This window comes from Tamandua tetradactyla, chromosome 1, assembly GCF_023851605.1.
Source record: "Tamandua tetradactyla isolate mTamTet1 chromosome 1, mTamTet1.pri, whole genome shotgun sequence".
Taxonomy (NCBI): domain Eukaryota; kingdom Metazoa; phylum Chordata; class Mammalia; order Pilosa; family Myrmecophagidae; genus Tamandua; species Tamandua tetradactyla.
The window spans coordinates 100,271,261-100,297,927 of record NC_135327.1 but is presented as its reverse complement, the minus strand read 5'-3'; the positions used below and the strand labels follow the sequence as shown (position 1 = coordinate 100,297,927).

The following is a 26,667-nucleotide window of genomic DNA, read 5'->3' as shown; positions in this document are numbered from 1 at the left end:
ATAAAGATGAAACAGCCACTTTCTTATGGAGCACTATTTTTACCTGAAAGAACTATGAATAAATGATTGTTATTCTCATCCTGAGCAAAAGGGGGAAAAGAAGTATAACAAATAAGCTATCAGTGGCTGAGACAGTTCAAACTGAGTTGAGAGGCTACTGTGGAGGTCACTTTTATGCAAGCTTCAATTAGACACTGCTACCTAGCATAGCTTGCCAAACCCCAACCAAAACCATTCTTGCCAATTCTAAAGAACCCCAGGGTGTTATATAAGATTCTACATAGGCTCCATGCATGTAACTTTCCTACAACCTCCAGATGGGTCACTAGGCCAGGTTAAGTCCATACTTCCATGTGTGGAAAGAGGGCCAGCCTTTCCAGAACATCAACTAGTTCCATTTCCCTATCCCATATTATCAACAGCCCCTTTCAATATGAAAAGGTTAGAATGGGTAGATTCCAAATAAAGGCTGGGAGAAAGATCAATGGTGATGGTGGAATTATACAGAGAAAATAGGGTTTAACAAATGAGTATGACTGCTGAATCATATTGATATTTCTTTTGGTCTCCAGTATCTTAGCGCAGCTAAAGTAAAAACCTAAAATTGTGGAACCTTAACCCATATCAAACTCTGAAATCTGTTCTACAACTAATTGTTGCAGTGCACTTTGAAGTTTATTGCTTTTTTGTATATATGTTATTTTTCACAGAAAAAGAAAAAAAAGTTGCTGTAATGATAAATGCACAGCTATATGATGATACTGTGAACCATTATATACTTTGGATGATTACATATGTAAATATATAATATATTTCAATAAAAATAGTTTAAAAAATATGTATGGTGCATTTTTTTTCTTTCAGCTTTTTTGATGGCATTTTATTTAACTGTGTTGCTAGTAAGTATAAACACATAGAAGTCAGTGAAACCTGTGTATCACTCAGTTTCCAAAAATAAGCAACATAGCACTTTCATAGCTTTCTAGGTGAAACCTGTATTTTGTTTGTTTTCTAAGCAGTTTTATTGAGATATATTCAATTATCACACAATCCATTCAAAGCATACAATCAAAGGTTCACAGTAACATCACATAGTTGTACGTTCATCATACACACAATTTTAGAATTTTCATTGCTCAAAAAAAAAAAAATCTCATATTCCCTTATCCCCACAACTATTGGGTCCATTTTCTTTTGATGAACATTTATTTCATTTAGGATTTTTTTTACTATTAAACAATTCTGAACAACAACAAAAATTTTTTCCCATGTACTTCTTTACAATAGAACACTACAAATGGAATTGCTAGTGTGGTGAGAAATTAAGTATGTCTATAAATTCTATTTTACTTCAAAGTGCTTTTATTTACAAGAAAACAGAGAGAAGGGGCTTTCCACATGTCTAGGCAGCCTCCTCATCAAAAGTCTACCTTCTGCAGCTCAAAAATAGGCAACTAAAAATGTCACAGTTAATTAACTTCTCTTAGCTTGAGAATTACTCAGACAATCGTGCTAGTTCTATATAACAGCTGTTCAAATGTGATGTGATATAGAGGGTGTACGGGTGATTCAGTGGTAGAATGCTTGCCTGCCATGCTGGAGATATGGGTTCGTTTCCCATACCATGCACCACCACCCCTCAAAAAAATTTTGATGTGATATAATAAAACCTAAAAAAAAAATGTGTTTCTGCTCAGTGTTTTTTGGATTCCTACCCAGAGACCAATCTTTATCAAGTCCTGCTGGTGATTTGGAGCTCTTTTATAATGTTGCCAACTAAAACCATGCCTACAGACTTGTCAACACCAAGAGGGCTAGCTTGTTTTCCAAAAAACCCAAATGAAGCATATTCACATTTGGGGTAGGGGTGGGGGATCAGCATTTTTAATTTAATTAGACTAGAAACAATCAGAGTACAATGCACAAAATATAGGAGTTAGTGTAGTTTTTAAAACTTTTTATTTATTTATATAAGTATGTGTGTACTGAGTTGCAATGTAAAATATATTTCTTATTTCAAGTCTTAATCAAAATGTTTGAGTAACGCTGATGTTTAAATTATACAATTATTTGGTAGTAGGGTTTTGTGTTTTAATCCTGTACTTAGAAAATGTTGCTTCCACAGACATATTGAAATTGTATGAACAGATTAATTTTTTTTATTTTAACATTTGTTCCTATTATTTATTTTTAATCCATATGTTTTACTCATCTGTCAATAGCATATCCATTTTAACCTCTAACAGATACTGTCAAAAGGCATGACAAAGTCTTTGCCAATTTACTTTCTAGCCGTGTAAGTGTCCATGCCTACACACTCTCGCTGGCACCAGACACTTTCAATCTTGTTAATTTTCCACAGCCTGATGGGCATAAGATGCCACTACAGTTGGCAATTCCCTGAGAACTAGTAAGACTGGCTATTTTTTACCTATAAATAATGGATTTACAGATGTCTCCTTCTGAATTGCCAGTTCATATCCTGCATCTGTTTTTGTTTTTTTATGATGACGTCCACCTCTTTGAAATTAAAAGTTGTTTGTTACCTTCTAGTCCATTTTTCCTTTAAAATATGATCTCTCTTGTTTAAGATAATTTCAGAACCAAACACATTTCAGGGATCCTTGGACCCAGGCATCTAGATGTAAAGTACAAAATCAACTTATTTGACAATATATAACCCATATTCCACAAAGAGATGTGAAATATTTCTATATCTTATACATTTGAGAGAATAACCATCGCTAATTTCCAATTTCCACATGGTAATACACTGGTAACTTCACAAACTTATCAATATCAGACAATGATGCTCAGGTATCAGATGCTGTAAGACTGCCAGTTACCAATATGCTTTACTGCCCCCATTTACAGAGATAAGCAAACGAGGAGACTCGGTATTTAATCAGTTTGCTCAAGACAACAAGAGCGGAACAAGGACCCAAGCTGAGACTGACCAAGCAAGACGCCACCGGCCCTCCGGACCATTGAGGCCTGCCCTAACCTCACCCAGTCAGTACTGTGCACACATGACAGTTTCTATTTTCCTCCAAAGGTTCATTACATGATTTGGGATAACTTTAATAAAAAGACAAATACCAGGACCTTTAAGCATCATATTGAACTCATCTTTCCACAGCTAAACTTAAAAAGTGGGGTAGGCTCAGTCAACCTTACTACAGGGTTCCTAGTTTTATACTGCAATTGCTGTAGTCACCCTGTCAGAGATAGGTATACTAAGTAAGAGCAGCTTAGAATTCCATGGAACATTTTTGGGATACAGCCATTCCCAAAAGCAGTTCAACAGGATCTCTAGTAAGCAGATCCCAAAATTGACTTAAGTCAAAAAGGTTTCAAGTCTTAAACAATAAAAGCAAATAATATCTGATAAATAGTGTTACCTATATTGTTTGAGTTCTTAAAGTTATATACATGAAGGATGAGAACAGACACTCTGTCAGGCATGTCGGCTGCTCTAGCCACCCTCTAGCTCAGCCCTTACCACGGTCCTGCCTCATACTTGAGTCTTCTAATCCCAAACAGCTTTTAGTTTCCCACACACACCAAGATATCTCACGCTTATGGACCATGGCTCCTGCTATCCCTTCTGCCTTTCCCATTCCCAGTATACATGAGTCTATCCCTGGCCCACTGTACCAACACCCAGGCTAAGTCTAATAATGTGCCTCCCATGTTTGTGGGCATCCCACATAAACCCATGACATATGGCTGTTACACCTTCTCTTTGCCTGCAGACTTTAACCCACCTTTTAGGAGCATTGCCACAGTGAGCCATTGGCACTGATGAAAATTTAAAAAAATAACAGGGTCTGAGAAAGAACAAAGGGAAAGCCGGAAAGCCACTGCACAACATGTACTTTTCTTTAAGTCAAATGCCCTATCCTTTCTAGCTCCAAAACCTACCACGGAACTATGAACATGAAACAATCTATGCTTGTTAAACTACAAATGTATATATGCCATAAGAAACGAATTCATTTCTGAAGCCCAAAAAACACAGAAATAGGTAAAGTGACACACCAAAAAGTGGAAATCAAAAATTTTAACACACAACTCTCCAAAGGAAAAGGAAGAAGCTTCTCACCATTTTTGCAAAGCCAGTTGACTTTTAAAAGATAGATATTTGGGGATCACTGAAGATTACCCAAGAACTTCTCAAACAGTTTTAACATCACAGTTTGTTTAACTAAATTCTCCAATTATCATCTGCATATAGGCTGGCAAGTTGAGTAGCACTTATCTTTGGAAGCTAATTCTGAATCAAATTCCTCCTCAAAATGTGATTTAGTAAGGTTCTCACTATAAAAAATACATATTGTTTGTTTCCAAGTTGAGATCCAAAATTCAAGATACTAAATATGGGAGGACATGAGCACTAATTTGAGTAACTGTCAGATCTAGATCTTTATAACTTTTAACATAATTTTTACATGCAAGGGGCACAAATGAAATAGAAGACAGACTTGCCAGAGGCAGTGCAATATCCATGGTACAGAATGAACAAGACTACTAGCAGACTTTTATAAGTCCTTTGTGCTTAAAAATACAATTCTAACCAATCTCATTGCATCCTCCAATGAAAGAAACTCTTTTTGTTATTGAATTATAACTAAACATGTCAATATAAAGTTAACATTTTTTACAGAGCATTTTCAAATTTCAATCTATATGCTTTTGACATAAAAAAATACAATTCTAACCAAACTATCTCATTGCATTCTCCAATGAAAGAAACTCTTTTTGTTATTGAACTATGACTAACATGTCAATATAAAGTTAACATTTCTTTAGAGAGCATTTTCAAATTTCAGTGTATATGCTTTTGACATAGCAATTCCCAGTCTAAGACTTTACCTTATAAATATTCAACCAGGAGTGCAATGAGCATGTATGTATGCTCAACTGAAATTACAATGTAAAGAAGAATGGTTGCATTATCACACACCCTTGCTGAATAAAGTAGCTGTTCGTTAAAAAGAGAGAGAAGTACTTGTACCTACACTGAAAATTCTTCAGGATGCAGTATTTAGTAAAAATACAAACTATATGATTTGAGTATTATATTTAAAAATGTTTGTGGATACATGCACAGTAGGATTTCTGGAAAATAATATACCAAGTTACCTGTGGTAACCTTTGGGAAATAATAAGGGGATAAAGACTAGAAAATATATTTTCACATTTTACTTCATGTGTTTTTTAAACTAATTTGATTCCATGCAAATATTCACCAGGCTACTTAATTTATTATATACATTATATCTAGATTATATATCAATCAGAAAAGAAAAAAGGTAATACACGCTTATTGTAAAAAAAAATAAAGATACCACCCACATGTTTCTACCAATGAGTATAGAGGTCAAAAAGATTTTTCTACTTTTCTGCTATGACTACTAAATCTAACCTATATCTACCTTTTGCATTCGAATTTCAAGAAGGAAAAATACAACAGCTGACACTAGAGTGACGACTGGTTATTACGCTTTAGCTGCACTGTCCCACTATGAAATATCATTTCCATTCTAATCTCCCCTGACCTCAATTTCCTCATTCTTAACACTGTGCAATCATTAAATGGAACAAGAATTCAAACCCAGCTCTAAGACCTCACATCCCACATTCTTCAGAGACTCTACCCTTTGATTCAACAAGGACACGAATGGTAAATATCAGGGCTCCTAATCAAGAGGTTTCAGCACAGTATCTCCCTCCTCTCCTGAATCTAACATATCAAATTTGAGAGACTTCCTTCTGCAAGCCACATTCCCAGCAAGCTTGGTAACAAGCTGGGACAAACAGACACTACAGATTCCATTCAGACTCTTCTACCTCTTTTGCAATCACTCCCTGAGACAAAAGCCATGACCTCTTCCTCTCCATGCCTATAGTCCTACCCTCATACCTTCTCTTAGACCCTCTTCCACTCTCCAGCATTTCTTTTCTCTTAAGATGAAATTACTAAAAATGCACTGAAACAAAAAATGAAGTCTCATTTCTCTGTCTTAAACAGGATGTCTGAATTTTTTATTCTACAGAGAGCCAGGGGTTCCAGACTATATATTTTTTTCCTAAAGGAAGACAAAACCAACCCTTCAAAGACGCCAAACAAGATTTCTGTACTCCAGAGAAGGCAAGAAACAGGACATCTCTGCTCTGACTTGCCAATGCAAATATGCTCGGACTGCTTTGTAAGCTACTTTGAGGATTTGGACAACTTAAATGGGAGGAATGAAGACAGGGCAGAGTCACAGGACTTGAAATTGCATCCCACTAATTACCTGCAGGGCCTTGGGCAAGTCACTTCTTCTCCCAGAGCTTTATGGGGAATCCTTTGGTAAAGTAACTAATACTACTAAAGAATCTATCATGCTACCTCATTTTTATTATTTTTCCTTTTTTAAAACAGGTGTTAGTCTCTTCAACAAATGGTGCTAGGAAAACTAAACATATACATGCAGAAGAATGAAAGTAGACCCCTCCTGTACAACAAAATAACTCAGCATGGATCAAAGATCACAGAACTATCAAACTCCTGGCAGAAAATGTAAGGAAGCATCTTCAAGACCTTGTGTTGGGCAATGATTTCTTAGACTTTATACCCAAAGCACAAGCAACAAAAGAAAAAAACAGATAAATGGGATGATATCAAAGTTAAAAACTTTTGTGTCTCAAAGGACTTTATCATCAAAGTAAAAGAAAACCTATGCAATGGTAGGAAACATTAGGAAACCTCATACCTGATAAAGGTTAATATCCAGAACACATAAAGAAATCCCTTACTCAACAAAAAGACAAACAACTCAATTTAAAAATGAGCCAAAGACTTGAATAGACATCTCTCCAAAGAAGATATACAAATGTTCAGAAAGCACATGAAAAGATGCTCAACATCATGAGTGATCATGGAAATGCAAATCACTAGGTATGAACCCCCAAAGAACTGAGATTAATGGCTCAGACATTTGCATACCCATGTTTACAGTGACTTTATTCACAAGTGCCAAAAGGTAGAGGCAACTCAAATGTCCATCGGGGAAAGAATGAACGAAATGTAGTATATACATAATATGGAATATTATTCAGCTGAGAAGAGGCATGAAGTTCTGATGCTTGCTATAATATAGATGAACTTTGAAGACATCATGTTGAGTGAAATAAGCTGGAAATAAAAAGGACATTGTATGATCTCAGTTATATGCAAATTCAATCACAAACTAGAACACAGGTTACAAATATAGGTAGGTGTAGACAAGGGTGAGTTAATGCTCAATTGTTTCAGAGTTGCTGCTCAAGGCAAAGGAATAGTGTTGGTAACGGATGGTAGAACGATATTGTGAATTTATTTAATACCACTTAATTGTATACTTGAAAATGATTAATTTTAGGTTTTAAATATGTACCACACAAAAAGTGAACCCTAACATAAACTGTGGACTATAGTTAACTATAATGATAATGTTTCGTTAATCTTAACAAAGATACCACACCAATACAAAATGTTAATAATAGGGAAAACTATATGGTGGGGAGGGAAAATGGGAACTCTGTACTGTCTGCATGATTTTTTTGTAAATCTATAACTGTGCTAATAAAAGAAATGTTTTAACTTGTAGGAGTTAACTAGCATCCAGTTTACATTAGGCTTCAATTCACTCTTTGTATTGTATAGTTCTATGGGTTTTGAAAAATGTGTAATGTCACCGCGCTAGTTTGAAGCTATTATATAGCCCCAGAAAAGCCATGTCCTTTAACCCTCATTTAATATTGCTGGGTGGAATCTTTTTTATTGTTTCTATGGAGATCTGATCCACCCAATTGTGGTTGGTAACTTTTGATTAGATGGTTTTCATGGAGATGTGTCTCCACCCATTCGAGGTGGGGTTGCTTACTGGAGCCCTTTAAGAGGGAGCCATTTTGGAAAAAGTTTTAGAGTCATGAGAGTCACCAGAACAGACAGAGCCCTGAGGAAGCTGTTGAAGAGAAAGCTAGCAGAACGCCATATGCCTTTCCAGCTGAGAGAGAAACCCTGAACATTCTCAGCCTTCTTGAACCAAAGTATCTTTAACTGGACACCTTAGATTGGACATTTTTATAGCCTTGCTTTAATCTGGACATTTTCACCACCTCAGAACTGTAAATTTGTAACATAATAAATTCCCCCTTTTAAAAGTTGTTCCATTTTTGGTATATTGCATTCTGGCAGCTTGCAAACTAAAACAGTCATGTAATCACCATTATGGTAATATACAGAATAGTTTCACTGCCCTAAAAATGCTTCAATATTGGTTCATCAATTGTAACAAATGTGCCACACTAATGCAAGATGTTAATAATAGGAGAAACAGAGTTGGGGGAGCCAGAGGAGAAGAAGAGGTACATGGAAACTCTGTACTTTTTGCACTATTTCTGTAAACCTGAAAGAGCTTTAAGAAGTATATATTTTTTTAAAAAATAGGGGTTTAACATATTCTGAAACAAGTACATTGTATCAAAGGATTTGAGTATACGAAGAAAAAATCTTGAAAGAAGCTATTCAGACAGAGTTTTCTGTCTCAAAATCAAATGCTTTACAGGTACACGGGTGGTTCAGTGGTAGAACGCTCGCCTCTCACGTGGGAGACCTAGGTTTGATTCCCAGGACCACACGTCCAAAAAAATTACAACAAAAAAACCCTCAAATGGTCTAACATATCACCTAGTTTTGGTGATACTATGGCCAAAGACAAGTTTCATAATGTAACATGAGGAGGATACTTTACCAAGGACCAGATTTTTAATTGTGAAAAAAAAAAAATGAAGAAAATTAGGTACTTCTAAAAGGTTTCACATTTGTCATAGCTAAAATTCTACGAATAAAGCAGAAGGGATGCTAAATTTATGATAAAGTGATTAATGTATTTTAAACCTAGCCTAAGAAATTCATAAATGGTTTATTTGGCCAATAGTTTCAACCTCTGGCCATCAAATCATCAAGTATTTAGATGAAGGACTGGACTTTGTCTACACTGTTTAGGCAGCTTCAGAAAACTTCCCAAATATTAACTATGTTAATAAAAAGCAGAACGCGCTGTCTGTAAGAAAGTGAGATGAGTATTCAGAAGTATTGAAGCAGATGCCACAATACTGATAATGGTCAGACGTCATAAATAATAATTCCTGTCCATCAAGAGAGAGGGCCTACTAAACTTGAGCCTCTTTCAGCTCTACCTTTTTATAAATAGAATGTGTTCATAGACATTTCTGGAAAATAAGAAAATGAACCCAGATCTTAATAAATGAATTCTGGAAGAAAGGTATCTTCTAAGTTGCTCTAATATTCATAATCACTCTCCATTATCAATATCCATAACTCACTCTCTATTTACAGCAGAACCAGAAGGCTGAGATCTAACACCACCCCTATTCACTTACTCATCTATCTGAATCACAAAGTCTCAGCGGTATTCTACACAGTTGATTACACCTTCCTTCTCCACAGGCTTTCTTCTTGTTTCCCAGAACAGTTCACTCCGTTTCTTTTCTTCTGCTTTACTGGCCTCCCTCAGTCCCCTTCTCTGGTTCCTCCTTCCTCCTAAGATCTGGGGCTCAGTCCTTTGGTGATCTTATCCAATTCCATGGTTTTAAATACCACAAAGTCAATGAAGCCCCACATTTTCACCTCCACTCCCTACCATCCTCTGAGCTACAGGCTAATATAGCCAATGGCCCACTCAACTTCATTCACATTCCTGTTAGTATTAGAAACCTAAAGCAAAGCCCCCAAATTTCCTTGTAAGTACCTGCTTCTCCCCAAATAGTCTGCCCTCCATTCCGGTAAATAAATACTCCCTTTACCCAGCTGCTTGGGCCAAAAAACTTGTTGTCATCCTTGAATCTTACCATATTCCTCATACAATCCATTGGCAAATACCTTTGAAATATACAAAATTATGACCACTTTTCATTACCTCATGTGCAGAGCAATTACTTTGAAACTATCTTGTAAGGCTGGCCCTTGGCTGGCATGTGGGAACTTAGATTTTGGAAGGGTTCCCACATTAACTGACAAGAGTAGCTCTCGGTGCCTAAGCCATGTGTACAAAACACTGTGTTTTATGTTCAACACCTGCTTCAATTCTGGGAGTCTAGAATTTGGATGCACACTGGGCAGGAGACGTCCATGTGCTTGGCCCACATTAAAAACCTCTGGCAAACGAGAATGTTCTCATATTACCTATAGTAGTGAATGCATAACTGATTATACCAAGAGCCACTGAGTATACATTTAGAACGGATTGTATGGTGTGTGAATACAACTGTTAAAAAAAAAAAAGTAATGCATAAAATATGGAACTGTACACAGCAGTGAACCCTGTGGTGGACAATGACTAGGATTAAAGGTACAAATATAATAATGTTCTTTCACGAACTAGAACAAATGTACATCACCATTACAAGAAGGTAGTAATAGAGTGGTATATAGGAAAAAAGGCACCTAATGCAAACGATGAATTATAGTTAAAAGTAATATTTTAATAGTCTTTCATTAACAGTAACAAATGCACCACACCAATGCTAAAGGTCAATAATGGGGGGCGGGGGCAGATAGATACAAGATATTTTTGCTTTGTTGTTGAGTAATGAAAATATTCTAAAATTGATGTGATGATACTATGAAGCAGTGATTGTAGACTCTGGATGGATTGTATGATGTGTGAATATCTCTCAATAAAACTACTTTAAAAAAAAAAAACCTTGGCATTGAGACTAATGAGATCCCCTGGTTGGCAACATTTCACACAGGTTGTGACAACTTTGCTGGCGGATAAGGTGTGTCCTGTGTGACTCCACTGGGAGAGGACCCTTTGAAGCTCACATCTGGTTTCCTAGACTTCATTTCTTGTACCTTTTCTCTTACAGATTATACTTGACATCCTTTTGCTGTAGTAAATCATAGCCATGAGTATGAGTCCTGTGAGTTCTAGAGAATCATCAAGCCTAGGGGTGGTCTTGGGGACCCCAAAACACTTCCAAAGCTGATATCATCATGTCTTGCCTGGATATTACCATGGGGTTCGGCTCCCCACTTCTAGTGCTAAATGCAATTTTCAACTGTTTTATGTTCCAAGCATCTCAAATCCAGTACTCTTTTTTCCAATGTATGAAAGATAATCTACAAAAATGATCACCATCAACTCCTCCCACTTTATCTACAATCAAGACATGGAGTCTATAAAAGGGGAAAGAGAGAAATGAGGAGTGTCAATGGCTGAGAGATCCCAAACAGAGTCGAGAGGTTATCCTGGAGGTTATTCTTGCACATTAAATAGATAATCACCTTTTTAGTTAAGGCGTAACAGAGAGGCTGGAGGGAACTGCTTAAAAACATAGAGCTGTGTTCCACTAGCCATGTTTCTTGAACATGATTGCACAATGACATAGCTGTCACAATGTGACTGTGATTGTGAAACAAGGAACCTTGTGTCTGACGCTTCTTTTATCTACCTTATGGACAGATGAGTAAAACATAAGGATTAAAAATAAATAAATAATAGGAGCAACAAAAAAAAGAAAAAGAAATGGATTCTATTTCCACATCCCCACTTGAATCAAAGCTGATCTTGCGACTTGCCTTGGCCAACAGAATGGGACAGACGTAACAATGTGCCAATTCTGGGCCTAACCTTTAAGAGGCTCAGCAGTTTCGCTTTCACTTGGGGCAGCCAGTCACCATGCTATAAAACAGCTTGAGCTACTACTCCAGTGATGAGATATCACATGAAGAAAGACCACATGTCCACAACAAAGCTACTAGAGCTCAGAAATGAACTGAGTAAAGGAACAAGGTACAAGATCAAGATCAACGCTCAAAAGTTAGTAGTATTTCTATATACTAGTAATGAACAAAGAAGGAACTTAAGAGAAAAATTCCACATACAGTAACAACTAAACTAATTAAATAACCAAAGATAAATGTAACCAAGAATGTAATGGGCACATACATGAAAATCTATAAAGCACTGCTAAAAGAAAAAGAAAACCTAAACAAATGGAAGGACATTCTGTATTCATGGATTATAAGGCTAAATATTGTTAAGATGTCAATTCTGCCCAAAACAATTTACAGAGTCAATACAATTCCAATAAAAATTCCAACAACCCCCCCTCTTTTTTTTTTTTTTTTACATAGAAATGGGTAAGGGGCCCTGAATAGTCAAAAAACATCCTAAAAGGGAAAAATCAAAGTTGGAGGACTCAAACTTCCCAATTTTAAAACTTATTACAAAGTTATCATGGTCAAAATCAGAATGGCACTGGCAGAAGGACAGACATAAAAGACCAATGAAATCAACTTGACAGCTCAGAAATAAAATCTCACATCTATGGCCAACTAATTTTTGACAAGACTGCCAAACCCATTCAATTGGGAAAGAACAGTCTCTTTAATAAATGGTGCTGGGGAATCTGGACATCCATATGTAAAATAATGAAAAAGGAACCCTATCTCATATACAGAAATTAACTCAAAGTAGATCAAAGACATAAACATAAGAATTGATACCATATAAGTCCTAGGGGAAAACATTCCAGGGCCTCATGTTAGGCAATGGTTTCTTAGACTTTACATCAAAAGCAGGAGCAACAATCTAAATTTGTAGATTTGTTTCCTTGTTGCCTTAATCTTAAATTGGTTTATGAAATTTAGTACGCAAACACAGGCTTTACAATGATTATATGTGTGCTGGCTTGAAAGGATGTATGGATTCTAGAAAAGTCATGTTTTAATCAAAATCCCATTTCATAAAGGCAGAAAAATCCCTATTCTATAATGTATGTTTGAAACTGTAATCAGATCATCTCCCAGGAGATGTGACTTAATCAAGTGTGGCTGTTAAGCTGGATTAGGTAACGACATATCTCCACCCATTTGGGTGGGTCTTGAGAAGTTTCTGGAGTCCTATAAAAGAAGAAACATTTTGGAGAATAGGACATTTGAAGAGAGCAGAGAATGCTGCAGCACCACAAAGCAGAGAGCCCACCAACCAGCAAACTTTGGAGATAAAGAAGGAACATGCCTCCTGGGGAGCTTCAGGAAACAGGAAGCCAGGAGAAGAAGCTACCAGATGATGCTGTGCTCACCATGTGCCCTTCCAGATGAGAGAAGAACCCTGACCATGTTCACCACGTGCCTTTCCAGATGAGAGAGAAACTGACTGTGTTTGCCATGTGCCCTTCCACTTGAGAAAGAAACCCTGAACTTCATCAGCCTTCTTGAATCAAGGTATCTTTACCTGGATGCCTTAGAGTGGACATTTCCATAGACTTGCTTTAACTGGAGCATTGTCTTGGCCTTAGAACTGTAAAGTAGCAACTAATTAAATTTCCCCTTTTAAAAGCCATTCTGTTTCTGGGATATTGCATTCTGGCAGCTAGCAAACTAGAACAATATGGATACATTCTTAAAATATACCTATGGTTAAGTAAATGAAGGTATCCATTTTGGGTGTTTCTAAGTGCATTGTTTGTTCTCTTAAATAAATTTTAAAAATACAAAGGAAAAAAAGCATGAGCAACAAAGAAAAAATAGAAAAAGGGGACCTCATCAAAATTTAAAACTTTTGAGCTAAATACAACATCATGAAAGTAAAAAGACGACATATAGAATGGGAGAAAATATTTGGAAACCACATATCTGATAAGAGTTTAATATCAAGATAAACCAAAATTAATGAATGAACTTGGAGAATTTCAGTTAAAACAGACGTCATCAGGAAACAGAAATAGGGTAGGTACTGGGTAATTGGAGCTGAAGGGATACAGACTATAGCACAATAATTTTAGTGCACTGAATGAAGCTGAATTTAAAAATGACAGAGGGAGGAGGGCTGAGGGCACATTTGAAACCAGAAGGAAAGATAGACAATAAAGACTGAGATCTTACAACCTAGGAACGCCTAGAGTGTACACCGATAGTGACTAAATGTAAAAATTAAAAAATGTTTTTGCATGATGAAAAATAAAGTAATGTCAATATTCCAGAGTGCTGAAAATAGATGGTCATTCATATTTTAAGCTTTCAACTGCTGAGTGAAACTAAAGCAAAAAATGTTTATTTGGTACAAAATTTATATTTTTTACTAGGGCATTTCCTAATATAACTTAAATGAACAGTTTAATTGAATACCATAAGTACATGGAACCTTGAATAGGGCATGAGATTTTGTAGGTTTGTCCAGTGTAATGCCCCAATAAATCCCAGAGTGATATGAACAGTGAATAAAGAAGTATTTGCAAAGTCCCCTTGTAGGAATGGCAAGAAAGGGGGAAAATTCAACTTCCCCATTTGGAGAATTTCTGATATTCTCGCAAGCAGTGAGGACAACAAAACCAATAAGGCAAAAGCCCTCAATCTTGGGGTTTGGTCATATGAAACTTATCCCTGCAAAGGATAGGCTAAGTCTACTTAAAACTAAGCCTAAGAGTCACCCCTAGAGAACCTCCTTTGTTGTTTGGATGTGGCCTCTCTCTCCTCTCAGTCAACACAACAAGCAAACTCACTACCCTCCCCATCTCTACATGGGACATGACTCCCAGGGGTATAAACCTCCTTGGCAACATGGAACAGAAATCCTAGAATGAGCTGGGACTCAGCATCAAGGAATTGAGAAAACCTTCTCAACCAAAAGGGGGAAGAGAAAAATGAGACAAAATAAAGTGTCAGGGGCTGAGATTTCAGAGTCGAGAGGTTATCCTGGAGGTTATTCTTACACATTTTACAGATATCCCCTTTTTAAGAGGCTAGAGGGAAGTGCCTGGAACTGTGGAGCTGTGTTCCAATACCCATTTTTCTTGAAGATGATTATATAATAATATAGCTCTTGCAATATGACTGTGTAATTGTGGAAACCTTGTGTCTGATGTTCCTTTTATCTACAGTATGGACAAGAGTTAAAACTATGGATTAAAAATAAATAAATAAAAGGGGGGAACAAATGTTAAAGTAAATTGGGTCAGGCCTCTGATGGTGGTGCAGTAGCAGAGTTCTCACTTGCCATGCTGGAGATCCGGGTTCGATTCCCGGTGCCTGCCAATGCAAAAAAAATAAAAATAAAAAAATGAATGGGGTAGAAGGAAATAATAGTGGTCAATGAGAGGGAGGGATAAGGGGTATGGCATGTATGAGTTTTTCATTTTTCTTTTTATTTCTTTTTTTGGAGTGATGCAAATGTTTTAAGAAATGATTGTGGTGAGGAAAACACAACTATACGATGATACTGTGAACCACTGATTGTATAACATGTATGGAATGTTTCTATGTTAAGAATGCTTGTGTATGTCCAGAGTGATATGAACAGTGAGTAAAAGAGTATTTGCAAAGTCCACTTCGGGGAATGGTGAGAAAGGGGGAAAATTCAACTTCCCCAAGTAGAGAATTCTTGATATTCTCACAAGCAGTGGGGACAACAAAAGCAATAGGCTGAGCCTCCAATTTTGGGGGTTGTTCATACGAACCTAATCCCACAAAGGATAGGTCAAGCCTACTTAAAATTAGGGCTAAGAATCACCCCCAAGAGAACCTCTTTTGTTGCTCAGATGTAGCCTCTCTCTCCAGCCAACACAACAAGCAAACTCACTGTCCTCCCCCTCTCTACATGGGACATGACTCCCAGGGGTGTAAACCTTCCTGGCAACATGGGACAGGAATCCTAGAACGAGCTGAGACTCAGCATCAAGGGATTGAGAAAACCTCGATTAAAAGGGGGAAGAGTGAAATGAGACAAAATAAAGTGTCAATGGCTAAGAGATTCCAAACAGAGTCGAGAGGATATCCTGGAGGTTATTCTTATGCATTAAATAGATACCACTTTGTTAGTCAAGATCTAATGGAGAAGCTGGAGGGAACTGCCTGAAAATGTAGAGCTGTGTTCCAGTAACTATGTTTCTTAAAAATGATTGTATAATGATACAGTTTTCGCAATGTGACTGTGTGATTGTGAAAACCTTGTGTCTGATGCTCCTTTTATCTACCTTATCAACAGATGAGTAAAACATACAGAATAAAAATAAATAAGAGGGGGAATAAATGTTAAAATAAATATAGTAGAATATAATTAACACCACTGAATTGTATGTTTGAAAAATGGTTAAAATGGGAACATTTGAGTTGTATGTTTTTAACATGATAAGTTTTGTTTTGTTTTGTTTTCTAATGCCCCACTGTTGTTTCACAGGGAGCTAGATGTAATGCCAGGTTAGATTTTCAAGGGAAAGAAGAAATGCATAAATTAAAAAAGAAAAGAAAAAGGCAGGGAGACATTTTCAAAGGTTTAAAATATTCTAGAGCATTCAACTATTCAAATGATGTCTTATTCCATTGGGCAACCCCACATCTGGTTTCTCTATACATAATAACACGCATTTCTTCTTTGTTTCTTAATTCACACTGTTAACGTACTTCAGTCTATTGACAACCATGAAATTTTGTCTACGTGATTTATATTAAATTAAGAACATACTAGTCTTTTTGTTATTCAAAATGAAATGATAAACATTTAGTATGGGAAAATTCATAACAGTACTTTCAAAATCTGACTTTTACAACTGTATCCTATCTCTAATCTAAATTATCACCTGTCATAACAATATACAATAAACAAAGGATCCTTGAAGACGTGGCATAAAACGACTCTGCCCTAACCTGGCATAATTTCTCAGAAATAACTTCAAACAAGACTGTAGTTTTTCTATAAAGGTTTTACATGGATGTGTCAATTATACACTTCTTGGAATATAAGCACCATCAATTGCAGTAGTGCTACCACTATCACTAAGAGAACAGAGAGTTCCCAATTTACTAATGGGTTGTGTTTCAGAGGTTCATTTTTTTTTTAAATATTTGGACTGTGCAATGCATTTTTCCACAGAGACATTGTCATGACCATCCCATCCAAACAGGTCTGTCTTCAGCTCCTCACTCTCACTCCTCCATGTCCTGCCTCTCGGACTTGACTAATGTAGTTTTCTCTTCCTGGAATGCACTTTCCCTCTTCTTTCCCACATATCCAAGGACAACTCAGTTCCTTCAAGACAAGCCCAAATGCTAGTCCGCCAATATTTCCAACAGATGGAACTGATCACTGGATCCACTGCACTCCTAAGCTGCCCTTCACAGCCCTTCTAGAGTAGACATTGTGGTCGTTTTCATACAACATCCATTCTATGGCATCTAACCTATGGCAACAACCATGGGCTTTTGGTGAATTTGAGGCCAACCTTATTTCTAGGAATAGGGTTTATGCCAATGAAGATAAGTCTATCTCCTTGACCAAACATGGTCCAGCGAACTCAGACTAAGTCAGTAGGTATTTGACATTTTCCTGGCCACATGAACTGGTTCAGGGGAGGTTCAGTCAACACAAGTCTTAACTCTTTGGACCAGTGGCATGGGAGAGGACACTCTTTTCCTGGATTCAAAAGTTAGGAATTATATTGTTCAGGTTGCTAAAGACAAATATCTTATTTCCATGAAGGAAGCCAGAATGAGGGTAAGGTTCACACCCAGAGGAGCAGAGAACTGAGGGACCCATAGAGGAATAGATTCAGAACCTGATGCAGCAAATTCACTAAGCCTGGCCTGCCTCTGATTTTCTAATTCCACAAGCCAGTCACTCTCTTGTCCAAGTTGCTTTGAGTTGGTTTTATTACTTCAATGAAAGCATCCTACAATATATTCCTTAACTCTTTCTATTTCACATAGTATTTTTGTGTATCACTTTTATGTTCCTTACTGCACTTATTAGCCTTCTGAGAACAATATCATATCCAACATATTTTTGTATCATCCCATGGTGTCTCGTATCTATAATCATCTATATACATTTCCATAATAACCACTGGTTCAACTGAGCCAACTAACTCATTGTTTCTCAAGAGATGATAAAACAGTTTACAGGGGATAATATTTATATCTTTAAACAGGATTGACAAACCCTGGATTTTAAAAAGAGGAAACAATTTCTTTACTACAAGATTCCTAAAGCCCTCAACATATTAACGTGCATTATGACCAAGAGTGGGATTAATATATATTTGTCAAACCTATTTGACTACTTATCACTTTTTATTCATAATGTTATGAAGAACATATTTGGATAAATACTGTTCTGTGTCATAATGTACTTAAAATACACTAAGAACTCTAAATTTACGGGCTTTCAATAAGAATAAGGAAGAAGAAAAAGAAGTTTTCTCTTCACTTCCTGCAGACAAGAGCCCAAAGAATTTATCTTTGGTACCCATACTCCTCTCCATGTCCCCAGCTCACATCTTCTAAAGATCTTAGGAACTCATTACCTTGTGCTGGGCCATTTGTCTCAGCTACACTTACAAAGGTCTGATCTTTAAATCAAAGTGCTCCTCCCTTTACACCTACCCTACAATAAAAATTCCCTTTCCCTCCAAACAGAAGAAAGCAGTGTGACTAAACTGTAGCATATTATGTGTGAATGGTTGGTTGGTTCCTTAAATCTTGAATTCCTAGAGCTATTATACCATTTTTCAAAATATCTCTATTCAACTACCCCCTCAAAAATATCTTTAGATAAAATACATGTCAATATTACAAACGAGCTCCTCCTGCTCTGGCGGCTCTCCAACCACCATCGTGCCCTCTTTCGCCTTCACCAGCTCCTCCGCCACCGTCCTCGACAGCCTTGCCACCCTCACCTTTCCTCCTCCAGAACAGCTACTGGGGGAGAGGAGACGATACAGAGCAGCTCCCGAAGCCATGATGGAGATCAAAAAGACAGCGTACCCCATCCTGGAACAGCTGACTGTCTGGGAGAACCAGCTCCGGTGAGATTGCCGAGTGGCGCGGGCTTTCCTGGGCGGGGCGGCAAGCGGCCAGAGTCCCTCCCTTCCTCCTTCCCAGGTCAGCTGGCAGAATTGGGCAGCCGGTCCCCTCGGGCCATGGCGGCTGGCGACCCCACCACGCGAGGCCCCCCGGACCAACTGAGAGAGTTGGGTCGGAAATCCCCAGACCACGGAGAACGGTGACCGGGGGGGTCCCTTCCAAACACGTGACTCCCCGGTCTGGCTGGAACGGTGCACTCTCCCGGGCTGCAGCGGCCGGCGACCCTCCCCGCATTCGGACCCCCGGGCCGGCTGGCACTCTTCCAAGCCGCTTCGGCTGGCGAACCTCCCCCACGGCGAGAGTTTTCCAAAGTTAAAGGACCCACAGCACCTTTTACTGGTGGAACCCGCAGACCAACGTGTGCCACGAGCGCCACCTACTGGGCAGGAAAAGAAAAACAGAGCCCAGAGATTTCACAGAAAAACCTTTCAACCAGCTGGGTCCCACACCCAGGGAAATCTGATCAAATGCCCAGACACCAGCAGAAAATAATGGATGACGCTCGGAAAACTGAAGATATGGCCCAGTCAAAGGAACAAACCAATAGTTCAAATGAGATACAGGAGCTGAGACAACTAATGCTGAATATACGAACAGAAATGGAAAAACTCTTCAAAAACCAAATCAATAAATTGAGGAGGACATGAAGAAGACATGGGCTGAACAAAAAGAAGAAATAGAAAATCTGAAAAAACAAATCACAGAACTTGTGGGAGTGAAGGACAAAGAAGAAAAAATGGAAAAAACAATGGATACCTACAATGGTAGATCTAAAGAGACAGAAGCTACAATTAGTGAACTGGAGGATGGAACATCTGAATTCCAAAAAGAAACAGAAACTATAGGGAAAAGAATGGAAAAACTTGAGCAGGGAATCAGGGAACTGAATGACAATATGAAGTGCACAAATATACGTGTTGTGGGTGTCCCAGAAGGAGAAGAGAAGGGAAAAGGAGGAGAAAAACTAATGGAAGAAATTATCACTGAAAATTTCCCAACTCTTATGAAAGACCTAAAATTACAGATCCAAGAAGTGCAGCGCACCCCAAAGAGATTAAACCCAAATAGGCGTTCTCCAAGACACTTACTAGTTAGAATGTCAGAGGTCAAAGAGAAAGAGAGGATCTTGAAAGCAGCAAGAGAAAAACAATCTGTCACATACAAGGGAAACCCAATAAGACTATGTGTAGATTTCTCAGCAGAAACCATGGAAGCTAGAAGACAGTGGGATGATATATTTAAATTACTAAAAGAGAAAAACTGCCAACCAAGACTCCTATATCCAGCAAAATTGTCCTTAAAAAATGAAGGAGAAATTAAAACATTTATAGACAAAAAGTCACTGAGAGAATTTGTGACCAAGAGACCAGCTCTGCAAGAAATACTAAAGGGAGCACTAGAGTCAGATACGAAAAGACAGAAGAGAGAGGTATGGAGTAAAGTGTAGAAAGAAGGAAAATCAGATATGATATATATAATACAAAAGCCAAAATGGTAGAGGAAACTATTATCCAAACAGTAATAACACTAAAAGTTAATGGACTGAATTTCCCAATCAAAAGACATAGAATGGCATAATGGATTACGACCCAGCAATACCACTGCTAGGTATCTACTCAAAGGACTTAAGGGCAAAGACACAGACGGACATTTGCACACCAGTGTTTATAGCAGCATTATCTACAATTGCAAAGAGATAGAAACAGCCAAAATGTCCATCAACAGACGAGTGGCTAAACAAACTGTGGCGTATACCTACAATGGAATATTATGCAGCTTTAAGACAGACTAAACTTATGAAGCATGTAATAACATGGATGGACCTAGAGAACATTATGCTGAGTGAGTCTAGCCCAAAACTAAAGGACAAATACTGTATGGTCCCACTGATGTGAACCGACATTTGAGAATCAGCTTGGAATATATCATTGGTAACAGAGACCAGCAGGAGTTAGAAACAGGGTAAGATAATGGGTAATTGGAGCTGAAGGGATACAGACTGTGCAACAGGACTAGATACAAAAACTCAAAAATGGACAGCACAATAATACCTAAGTGTAATGTAACTAGGTTGGAACACTGAATGAAGCTGCACCTGAAATATGGTTTTTTGTTTGTTTGTTTGTGTGTTTGTATCTTTTGTTTCTGTTTTTTTCTTTTTCCTTTTTATATATATATATATTTTATTAGTATTATTATTTTAATTCTCTTCTCTATATTAACATTCTATATCTTTTTCTGCTGTTTTGCTAGTTCTTTTCCTAAATCGATGCAAATGTACTAAGAAACGATGATCATACATCTATGTGATGATACTAAGAATTACTGAGTGCATGTGTAGAATGGAATGATTTCTAAATGTTGTGTTAATTTCTTTTCTTTTTTTTGATTAATAAAAAAAATTAAAAAAAAAAAAAAACCAATAAGCAAATTTATCTGGAAGGGCAGGGTGCCCCGAATTGCTAAAAACATCTTGAGGAAAAAAAACAAAGCTGGAGGTCTCGCGCTGCCTGACTTTAAGGCATATTATGAAGCCACAGTGGTCAAAACAGCATGGTATTGGCATAAAGATAGATATATCGACCAATGGAATTGAATAGAGTGCTCAGATATAGACCCTCTCATCTATGGACATTTGATCTTTGATAAGGCAGTCAAGCCAACTCACCTGGGACAGAACGGTCTCTTCAATCAATGGTGCCTAGAGAACTGGATATCCATATGTAAAAGAATGAAAGAAGACCCATATCTCACACCTTATACAAAAGTTAACTCAAAATGGATCAAAGATCTAAACATTAGGTCTCAGACCATAAAACAGAGGAAAATGTAGGGAGATATCTTATGAAACTTACAATTGGAGGCGGTTTTATGGACCTTAAACCTAAAGCAAGAGCACTGAAGAAGGAAATAAATAAATGGGAGCTCCTCAAAATTAAACACTTTTGTGCATCAAAGAACTTCATCAAGAAAGTAGAAAGACAGTCTACACAATGGGAGATAATATTTGGAAACGACATATCAGATAAAGGTCTAGTATCCAGAATTTATAAAGAGATTGTTCAACTCAACAACAAAAAGACAGCCAATCCAATTACAAAATGGGAAAAAAGACTTGAACAGACACCTACCAGAAGAGGAATTACGGATGGCCAAGAGGCACATGAAGAGATGCTCAATGTCCCTGGCCATTAGAGAAATGCAAATCAAAACCACAATGAGATATCATCTCACACCCACCAGAATGGCCATTATCAACAAAACAGAAAATGACAAGTGCTGGAGAGGATGCAGAGAAAGAGGCACACTTATCCACTGTTGGTGGGAATGTCAAATGGTGCAACCACTGTGGAAGGCAGTTTGGCGGTTCCTCAAAAAGCTGAATATGGAATTGCCATACGACCCAGCAATACCATTGCTAGGTATCTACTCAAAGGACTTAAGGGCAAAGACACAAACGGACATTTGCACACCAATGTTTATAGCAGCGTTATTTACAATTGCAAAGAGATGGAAACAGCCAAAACGTCCATCAACAGACGAGTGGCTAAACAAACTGTGGTATATACATACGATGGAATATTATGCAGCTTTAAGACAAGATAAACTTATGAAGCATGTAATAACATGGATGGACCTAGAGAATATTATGCTGAGTGAGTCCAGCCAAAAACTAAAGGACAAATACTGTATGGTCCCACTGATGTGAACGGACAGTCGAGAATAAACTTGAAATATGTCATTGGTAACAGAGTCCAGCAGGAGTTAGAAACAGGGTAAGATAATGGGTAATTGGAGCTGAAGGGATACAGACTGTGCAACAGGACTAGATACAAAAACTCAAAATGGACAGCACAATAATACCTAAGTGTAAAGTAATCATGTTAAAACACTGAATGAAGCTGCATCTGAGCTATAGGTTTTTCTTTTTGTTTGTTTTTTTTTACTATTATTATTACTTTTATTTCTTTTCTCTATATTAACATTCTATATCTTTTTCTGTTGTGTTGTTAGTTCCTCTAAACCGATGCAAATATACTAAGAAACGATGATCATGCATCTATGTGATGATGTTAAGAATAACTGATTGCATATGTAGAATGGTATGATTTCTAAATGTTGGGTTAATTTCCTTTTTTCCGTTAATTAATAAAAAAAAAAGAAAGAGAGAGAACAAAAAAAAAAAAAAAAGAATCAAAAGACATCCTAATTGATGCAAATGTTCTAAGAAATGATGAATATGCAACTAAGTGATGATATTGTGAATTAATGATTATATATGTAGAACGGAATGATCACGTTAATGTTTTAGTTCGTTTGTTGTTAATTTTTAAGTTAATAAATTAATTAATTTAAAAAAATATTACAAACGAAAGTGTAGGGTAAACTTTTTTTTAACAAAGGGTATTCATATTTAAATAGGAACATGATATAGAAGACCTTTGTTACAGGAACATAAAGCATATTGTGGGTATCAGGATTATCATCACCATCATTATTTTAATAGTAGTAGTTATTATGCTATTGCCATCTGGTAATCTTTGTTTCCACAATTACCTCAATCCTAATTATTAATATTTGCCTATGGGGCAGTCTGTCCCAACCAATCTTCTGAGGTTCTATTTCCATGTCAGTTTTTGTTTCAAAACTAACCACCTTACAGGTAGTCACGTCAGTTTTTCGTGACCCAGGAGCTTTCTGACCCACCAGTTCTAGCGCTGTCCCTGCAGCCCTTCTTGTCCCTTGTGGCCCCTGTCTCATGAGCCCAGCCCTCCTGTGTCCCATGAGCCCAGCTCCCAGTGCGTTCCAGGAGCCGGCTCAGCCCTGAGCCACATGCCCCTCTTCATACTGACTTTGATTCTGAAAACACTGCAGCCCCCAGAATCCACTGTGCCCCAAACAACATGACAATGAAAGTAAGGAAGTTGGAAATCTCAGCGAAAGCAAACACTTCCTTGTAAGATCTTTATTCTCAGTCAACCACACAATAGCGGAGGGTATTTCTTGGTGGATTTTTATGCACCACCAACTTCTGTTGAAAGTATGATGAAACACTTTTCTCAAAACCTTGATGTGATTAGACCTAACTGTCAAATAACCATTAATTTGGAAGTAAAATAGTAGGAAGGGGTTTTCCTGGTCCCGCTTGAAGAAAAAATTATATCCCAAGAAGAAGTAAAATGATTCACCTGATTGCATCCTTACTTTTAATTCTCACACTCATGAGCACCATTAATATAATTTACGAGCTTGACCTTTATCTGTTTAGAAATGTGTTGCAGGTGTCCTTTGGTTTTTCAAAGGTATTTTTAGCTTTTGTTCCCTTTTGTAGTGGGGGGGGTGGAAGCTTGCTTAGAGCTGCTCCGTAAATCTCTAGACCCACATCGTACCCTTGATTTCCATTCATCCATTATATTTCTTTGCCAATGGGATTTTTTTTTTTTTGCCTCCAAACAACAGTTGTGCAAGCCTATGTCAGGAGACAATATTAGCAACACCATTTATGGAGCAAAATGTATTAAAATTTCCTTAGATTGCTAGCTAATCATTCAGAATATTTACGCATTCAAGAACAGAAATTTTTTTACATCATTTTGGAATACAGAACTTTTGGTCGGGGTAGTAAATTTGATTTTTAAACAAACAAATCCTCCAGAATAAATCCTATGTGGTTTATAGAACCAATAATTTATTACTTTCATCAGTTCTTCTGCACTGAGTCAACTTGACTGGGTCTTTCTCATGTGTCTAAGGCGTCAGCTGGAAGAGCTGAGATGGTATACCCTCTCGGTGTGGTTTCTGGTTTAAACATTGGTCTCAAGTCTCCAGCAGCAGGAAAGCAAGCCCCAATGCCCAAGCGCTTTTCAAATATCTGCTTGTCTGGTTAGCTAATATCCCATTGGACAAAATCTAGTCACATGACATATTAGTTTCCTAGGGCTGCTGGAACAAATTAGCACAAGCTGGGTGGCATAAAATAAATGCATTCACTCACAGTTCTGGAGACTGTTACATTCAAAATCAAGGTGCTGAATATTCTAGAAATGATGAATATGCAACTAAGTGATGATATTGAGAATTACTGAATATATATGTAGAACGGAATTATATGTTAATGTTCTTGTTTGTTCTTAATTTTTTTAATTAATAAATAAATTTAAAATAAATAAATAAATAAATATAGTAGATTGGGATGCTAGTGATCAATGAAAGGAGGGAGGGGTAAGCGGTATGGTATGTATGAATTTTTTTCTGTTGTCTTTTTATTTCTTTTTCTGAATTGATGCAAATGTTCTAAGAAATGATCATGATGATGAATATGCAACTAGTGATGATATTGTGAATTACTGATTATATATATAGAACGGAATGATCATATGTTAATGGTTTTGCTTGTTATATATTTTTTAAACTAATAAAAAAAATTTTTAAAAAGAATGCTTGTATATGTATGCTGCTTATCAATAAAAATATTAAAAAAAAGAAAAAGATGGACAGTAAAAAAATACAAAGAGTTTAATATTTAGAATATACTAAGAAATCCTACAACTCAACAACAAAAAGACAAACAACCTAATTTTTAAAAAAATAGGCAATGCCAATGGTATAAATTGGACAGTGGATAAAAGTAGCCTAAGAATTGGACTTCAAATTTCAATACCACCTTGTAATTATATTTGTTTTGCAAAAGAAATTACAAATGAAATGAGGTGCCTTATTCTAGCTTTTTGAAAATATCATTAATTCTCATAAAAAAGATCATATACTACTGTTTCAAAAATGCATTGACTAAAGTATTTTAAGTAGTTAGCATTATTCTGACAAGTCTGATTTTAATAGTTAATTGCATGTTGTAAGATGCTTGCTTAAAGAAAGTTTCCAAAATTGCTATAGTAACTTTAATAAATAAAGTAGAAAGAATGTGTTTTTCTTAAAGGGAAAATGAAAGTAATTTTGTCCTAAATGACTGGAACAGAATAAAAAAAAAGAAAATGGAAAAACAAAACCTGAATCAATATAGTATGTCACAGAAAGTTCACAGATAAGGAAATTATAGTCAAACTTAGGAAAGATTTGATGGGTCTATCTATAAAATTTGTTAAAAGCCTTAGTATCAAATAATATACTAAAGCAAAACTAAAATTTCCTTTTGTTAAAATGACAAAGTTTTCTTGAATTACTGGTCTGGTATAGTAAAATGTCATAAAATTTTTCCTGTATAATCAGTGTAATAGGCAAAATGTTCGTGTTTTCTCAGAATAACTTCTGGTATTTATGTTGACTTTATCATGTCTTCTCACTTTTAGAAGAGCTAAATCTTTTCCTTAGTGTTAGTTAAATAAAAACCCAAATACCGTTTCAAACTTAAAAAAAAAAAATAGGCAAAAGACTTGAATAGACATTTCACCAAAGATGATATTCAGATGGGCAAAAAGGCACATGAAAAGATGCTCAACATTAGTTGTTAGGGAAAAGCAAACCAAAATCACAAAGAGATACTTCACACATAAAATGGGTGCTATTTTTAAAAACAGAAAATAAGTCTTGGAGATGTGGAGAAACAGGAACACTCATACACTGTTGATGTTAATACAAAATGTGATGGGGCAGTCACAGTAGAAGACAGTTTGGCAGTTCCTCAGAAAGCTAAATATAGAGTTACCTTATAACCCAGCAATCTCACATCTAGGTATCTACCCAAAAGAATTGAAAATAGGGATTTGAGCACACATTTGCATAGTGATGTTCAC

At 36.8% G+C, this 26,667-nt stretch overlaps 2 protein-coding genes across 3 annotated transcripts in view; one reads left to right on the top strand and one right to left on the bottom strand.

The window, feature by feature from the left end:
* MALSU1 (mitochondrial assembly of ribosomal large subunit 1) overlaps positions 1–2,975 on the top strand; it is a 174,962-nt gene extending 171,987 nt beyond the window's left edge. The window contains exon 5 of the mRNA XM_077121806.1: positions 2,875–2,975. Coding sequence (XP_076977921.1) covers positions 2,875–2,905 — 31 coding nt within the window. The 3' untranslated portion in view covers positions 2,906–2,975. The remainder of the gene's footprint in view (positions 1–2,874) is intronic.
* IGF2BP3 (insulin like growth factor 2 mRNA binding protein 3) overlaps positions 1–26,667 on the bottom strand; it is a 194,542-nt gene that overhangs the window by 150,069 nt on the left and 17,806 nt on the right. The window lies entirely within an intron of this gene.